The sequence below is a fragment of the Morone saxatilis genome, unplaced genomic scaffold (genome assembly GCF_004916995.1).
Source record: "Morone saxatilis isolate NCDOM2014 unplaced genomic scaffold, NCSU_SB_2.0 Contig4, whole genome shotgun sequence".
NCBI classification, from domain to species: domain Eukaryota; kingdom Metazoa; phylum Chordata; class Actinopteri; family Moronidae; genus Morone; species Morone saxatilis.
Window position 1 is genome coordinate 9,584,091 of NW_023339984.1, and position 6,576 is coordinate 9,590,666.

Consider the following 6,576-nt stretch of genomic DNA (forward strand, 5'->3'; position numbering starts at 1 on the left):
AAAAAAAAAAAAAAAGATTAATTGAGTGAAGTCAAGTGTTCCTGATTTATCACAATAGCAGCACAATCACACTTTTACTTATGAGAAATCTACCACCCCGCTGCAGCTTTACAATAAAACTGTGGATTTACTTCCAATAAAAAGGTGGTAAACAACATTTTACTGGAGTTTAAGTTGAAAAACATTTAACTGGTGTTTTTAACAGTCATCCCAGAGGCCAGAATGAGACCTACCGATTGATCATCCAGACACATTTCACTGTTAAAACCGCTGATATTACTGCTTGACCTTCTGTAAGAGATTAGAAAAAAGAGAAGAAACTCTGTCAGTGCCAAGAAGGTTTCTGATTAGATAAACAGCCAGTCCAACATAGAAGGAAATGAGATAAACTGATACCAATCGAGTCACCAAGTCAAACAGAGCATGATTACATAAATAAAAATTAAAATGAAGAAATCTAGTATGACTTTGATATCTTGTGACCTGGATGTCATACAAGGAACTGAGTTAAATAAATAAAATCTCCACACAGATGAAATACTGTTTAAACCGTAGGGGGAATAAAGTTTTCCCTGAATGAAGATGACTGTGCATGTGGGTGTGTGAGATGACACTGACTTGTGGAACTGCGGGTCTGCAGGAACAGTGATAAACTCAGGCGCCTCTTCCATGGCATCAAAGAACTCATTGTCATCGTCCTCATCGCTGGCCTCACCTTTTCCGGGCCCGGCTGCACCTTCACACAAAAAAAAAAAAAATATGTTATGTTCTAATAGAGAAGCTGAAAACAGATTTAGCAGTTATAACTTTTATAATAAACCTTTTCATGACAATATTGCATGAAATATTTCAAACACATTTCTTGATATCTTTTTTTCAAAATACAAAATCTGCTGATTATTGATGTACAAACTGTAAAATGTATTTTTAGGCACTGAGAAGATTCTCACATCTACAGAGACGTAACAAAGAGTGGAAAATCACTTTAAGCGACCAACAAATGAATAAGAATAAAAATCAGTGAATTAAGAAAATGGAGCAAAACAGGCAGGTTTTCCAGAGGGCAAGAGGAGAAGAGAAGGAGGAAGTGGAAAGAGGAATGAGTGACCAAACAACTGACGATATCCTAACTGTAACTCAGGAAGGGGTCACCGTCAGGGTCACGTCTTACTTTTATTGTCTGCAGTAGCATTAGCCTGTGCAGCCCCTCTGAACGCTCGCTCCAGGTGGTTGTGCTGCTTGGCAAGTTGCTCTAAAGTCTCCTCCAGCCTCACCCGCTGGTCCCGTTCTGCTTGTAGGGCCTTCTGCCATCGCTTGCTGTGAGCCTGAGCCAGTGCGAGGAAGTCTCGGCACGCCTGAGGAGCCAGAAATCAAAACAGGGGCAAATTTTGAAAACCCAAGATCCAATAAATATGAGCAACTTTGACCAGCTAATAGAATACAGATTTTAGTATTGATTCACAAGGCCCATTCTCATTCATAGATTATGTATCAGCAGCAAGACGGAAGTGGATATGCTGGGAGAGGGGGATGAAACTTACGTTAATCATGGCATTAGAGGTGATACGGAACAGCGTGGCCCTCTCTGTCACCTGACGAATTTTATCCCCAGCCTCTCCAGTCAGACGCAAACTGTCCAGCTCTGATAAAGACCTGAAATTGAGACGTTGAAATTGAAACAGTTCGGGACAATATATCAACAATTGACAATGTAGATTATTATTCATTATTATAATTTAAAAAAGACTTTATTAATCTCCAATGGGGAAATTATTTTTTTCTTTTTTTAAACACACATACAACCACAAACACGCAAATGTGGAGAGATTGTGGAGTGAGAGTATAATGTCATAACACATACTGTTTTGTCAGTCAACTCCAGTATTTATTTATCTACAAGCCACCTGCTTAACTTCGTACTTAGTACTAAACTTAGTGGAACACCGCACCAACTTAGCAGAAGAGACATGAGAATAATTCATATAAATAATCAAATTAACTGGGCTAAATAATCCCATTCCAATCTTGAATTTTATTTATTACATTTTCTCTCATTTGGGTGACCTGTACTCTATTTAAAGCTGTAATTATAATGTAGACAGACTCCCTGTAAAATGATCTGTATCCATAAACAGGTCCTTCTAGCCTGGTGTTTGATATATAAACACAACCTCAAACCACACAGTTGTCTTCTTAAGAATAATAGAGACGTTTTGTTGAAGAACATATCAGATTCTGCTGGTCTATCATTCACTAGGGTATGGGCTATTTCTTACGGTAGAGTTCTTATCTCCAAACAACTTCTCAGTAACCCCTATTCTAATGTTTTATAGGAATGTAGTTAAGTCTACACACAGGTATGCATCACTGCCCAACCCAGGAGAAAAATTCTGTTCATCACTACCTACGCTGAATATTAATAGAGCCATAAATACCTTATTTCAAAAAGATGTTGTATCTATTCAATATGTCACGGCATATTGGAATCAGCTTGTAAATGATATATATTGAAAGAAGGTCTGGGTGATTCCTCACGAAGCCCTACTTGTGAATAAAGTTATGGAGGTGTTTAAAATTATTTATAAAGATTCCCCTGTCAATCACTACATACAGAAATATACAGAAGCATATCATTATATTGGAAAATTTGTCATAAAAAACCTTATTTTGTTGTTTTCCTGAAGGATGTTGAAAAATGTAAATAGTGTAAATAACAGACAACTACCAAGACACTTACTGCCTATGTGTTAATAGTAATAATAATATATAATAATATAATAAAATAATAATAATACTTTTGTCTAGTGTGATATACCCCTGGCTCTTTTCTTATTATGTTACTCGTATACTATCCCTGTATCCTGAATCTGTTATTATGTTTTTTGTTATTTAAATAAATAAATAAAAAAGAGAGACATTAAACTCGTTTAACTTTGGTCTGAGGACTACAGGATGAAGCAAATAGATTGGTAAAGCCTGACCTCTGGAGGGCAGAGCCATGCTTTGAGATCAGGTCGTTGCACGTGCTGAGATCCTCCACTTTGCTGCCTAGTGTTCTGAGAGCAGACTGAACTTCTGAATTCTGTGACCCGCCACCTTGTCCGGGCGCCACGGGCGGCGATGATGGAGAAAAGTCATCGCCCGAGTCATCTGTTAATAACCAAAGCAACAGGGAAGCAATGAACATCAGCTTAAAAAAGGGTTAGAAACATTTAAACCCTACTGCCAATTCATATGAGCAACTTTGACCAGTTATTACACTACAGTATAGATTGGAGGGGCCCCAGCCTGTACAACTTAATTTAGAAAGAATTTAAAGTTCACTGAATACTTGTTCCCTCTGCCGTGTGTTGGTGTGTTTTACCTGACTCTGCCTGCATGCGGGCCGCCTTGGCTTTGGCCAGTTCCAGGGCGGTGATCCAGCGCTGGCGTTCCACCTCACAGCTCGCCTTCAGGTGGTACGTCTGTGCCCCGCCATTGGAGATGACAAAGTTGCAGGCGTCGTCCACGGTGATAGTTGCTGTGGCCAGGTTTATCGTGCCTCGACACGTGTGGCCCATCTCCGCCTGGGTTCTGAAAATCATATGGGCCGTTGATTTGACAAATAATATACTTGGCTACAACACTGGCTATTTGTCCTAAAGCCTTGCCTTCAGTCCGAGACCAACACACACACCAGTACTGTGTTTGTTTTCTGTGATTACAACAGTACACCTAGGTTCAATCTGACAAGGAAATTGACCTAAATCCGAAATACTGTTGATTGCCCCGTGCTTAATAATGCTTAATGTAGGCCCAGTCGAGCAGAAATGTCTCTTTATTAGTAAACTGATTATCTCCTCACACTTTTTTGCTCAAGTGATACCAATCTGGATACACCGCATCTTCGAAACTGTCCTCGACAAACAATCCAGGCAGATTTATCCATCAAAATCTTTCACTGTAAACGGCCACTGCTAATTCTCGCTAAATAAAACACTAGTGGTCATGCCTGAAACCTGCCTTTACACGCACGGACAGCTGTTTCCCATGTCAAAGTGTCACAGATGGCAAAAGTTGTGAGTTCAAGACCCAGATGACGCAGAATGAAAATTTTTCTACTCATCTACTTACTCAGAATCAGAGACACATAACTTATTTGATCTAATTGTATCTGTTTTATAAGAAAGCGTACCTGTAGTATGACAACAGCCCATTGCTCAGGACAAACCACCTCCGCTGATAGCCCTTGATGTAATTTGTCCACTTGAACACCCATCCTTTGTACGTGTCACCAGCAGGAATGGGAGTTGGGGTTTTGGGCTCCGACATCACAGCCCCCAAAACCAGAGGTCAGATTTGAGGAACCTTGAAAAGAAAATGAAAGTTTGAGAGCTATTAATCAATTTGTAGACCGACACACAATTTATCAGCAAACATTTCGATAACTGGTTCATTGTTTTAACTCATTCTTTGGGCAAAAGTGCCACAAATTCACATATCTGCTTGTTTCCTTCAGTCTTATGTGATTATAAACTGAATATCTTTGGATTTTAGACTATTTATCAGACAAGGCGAGACATTTTTCTGTTAACTTGTACTGTACGTTGAAAGTTTTCCCATTTTCTTACCTTTCATTGTGCAAACGTTTAATCAAGAAAAAACTCGGCAGGTGAATTAATAATGAAAATATGTGTCAGCTCTACCTTTATAGCGCACCATGTCACCATTTTAATACCTTACTATGATAGGTTACTAGTGGCAGATATTGATCTGTCAGTGTGGTGTGACAGATCAAAGATTAACTACAGAATCAATACAGGTTCATGGCTGACACACTTTAGGGGACAAGAACTAGTGTTTCAGCTGAAATTAGATGTTCATTACAGACAGATGGCTTGTAATCAAAACACCTTACTGTAGTTTAATTACCTTCAAACTTAATTATCAATTGACACGGACACCAACATTTAAAAAAAAATGTGATTTAAATGATCTGTCAGGGAATTGTTGTTCAACCTCCACAACAAAGAACACCAAATAATAAGGACATAAAAGTGATGAGGCTCGTAACATATGGACGAGGCTGACACCAGGGGCTAAGTAACGTTAGCTCCACTTGAGCCACTGGGAGTCTGGTTTTAAAAACAGCTCACTGCTACAAGTCAAGAAACACCGATGGTCCTGTTTGCTCCAAGTCTACCAGCTGACATGTGGCACATTTACAACACGGAGCGGCAGAGACACACCGCCGAAACCGTCGTTGAGCTTCATAGCTGGCGGTCAAACTCGCCGGCGGCCAACGTTTAAATGTTTACCTTGACGTGTCCGAAATGTGAGATCAGGCAACCAGACACCCGACGGAGGAGTCACGGCTAACTTTGACACCCATACGCTGCCGTACCCAGCTAGCTGAAGAGGCTAACTAGCTGACTGACGGACACCGGGCAGCTAATGGTGAAAACCCACTGAAATCGAAGACGTCGACGGCAACAGCGCTGGGATTGTACACTACAGTGGCACCAGCGCCTTTCATTAGTATTCCTCAGTAATAGTGTGTATTGTGTTTATTCTACGGCCGCGAGCACCGACATCTACATCTAACTAGCCTAATGTTAGCTCGTTGGTTACACCCGGTGCAACCCCTTTTTGGTCCCGTGTAGAAACACACAGCCAGCTGCATTGTTTGTCCCCATTGACAGCGTCAAGATAACGCGTGGCCGCGGCGGTGTGCCTTCAAAGTAATAGCACACTTTGCCAGTATTTGCCACATATAGTTGGAAAACAGCGGAGCAGCGGGTATACTCTTAGTTTATGCCCACTTTTTTTTTTTTAAAGAGGTCCGTCCAGCTATGTATAAACACAGTGACATGTAAGACTGTTCTTGTGTAATTATAAAAAGGACCAGTAGTGTTTTGCACATTGTTAACTTGTGTTGCTTGACTTCAGTGAGTAAGGATCATTATGAAATTAACATTAGCCACAGAAGAGGTGCAGCTTTTGCAACCAGTACTGGCCCACAGACGGGTGACAGACGGATCAGTTAATTAGCTGATATTATTTTTTGACATTATTTTATTCTGAAGGATACAAACGGAAACCCGCGTCATTGTCTCGTTCTAACTTAACACGTTGTTAATTCTTCACCACTAACTAGCTGGCCTTAGCTAAAGTTAGCAACACAATGCTACATAGACTGTTGACATAAAATTACATTAAAATTATAGTACAAGTTTTGGTACGCATTGACTACAGATGATTGCTAACGTTGTCGGTTACTGTGGGTTTGTTCACGTTGAGTCTGCGCAATGTAAATGAAACAAAAAAATAAAAGTTTACACAAAGTAAACCGTTAGCTACGGTGAATTTTTGATGGATCAAAATTAATTATTTTTTATCGCGAGTCTGTACGAAAAACGGAGAGTGCAATGTGACTTCACTAGATGACAAGCCGGTCAAAGGCAAACATTTCAAAAAGGGGTCTCAAAAAAATGCGACTCCGGTGGGACTCGAACCCACAACCTTTGAATCACTTCTCAAGCGTTTGACTAGAAGTCCAATGCGCTATCCATTGCGCCACAGAGCCACCTGTTGATC

At 40.3% G+C, this 6,576-nt stretch overlaps 1 protein-coding gene and 1 non-coding gene across 4 annotated transcripts in view; both read right to left on the reverse strand.

Moving 5' to 3' along the window:
• LOC118338139 (oxysterol-binding protein 1-like) overlaps positions 1–5,625 on the reverse strand; it is a gene marked incomplete in the record, with an annotated part of 13,839 nt that extends 8,214 nt beyond the window's left edge. For 2 of the 3 annotated variants that reach the window (XM_035675369.1, XM_035675367.1), the window contains 8 exon segments: positions 234–291; positions 619–736; positions 1,172–1,355; positions 1,542–1,653; positions 2,982–3,150; positions 3,365–3,573; positions 4,175–4,347; positions 5,298–5,625. In XM_035675369.1, coding sequence (XP_035531262.1) covers positions 234–291; positions 619–736; positions 1,172–1,355; positions 1,542–1,653; positions 2,982–3,150; positions 3,365–3,573; positions 4,175–4,311 — 987 coding nt within the window. 3 annotated transcript variants of the gene reach the window in all.
• An 848-nt stretch (positions 5,626–6,473) lies between these two features.
• trnar-ucu lies at positions 6,474–6,565 on the reverse strand. The gene is given in 2 exon segments: positions 6,474–6,509; positions 6,529–6,565. It is a non-coding gene; the product is annotated as a tRNA-Arg (tRNA).
• Between the last annotated feature and the right edge of the window lie 11 nt (positions 6,566–6,576).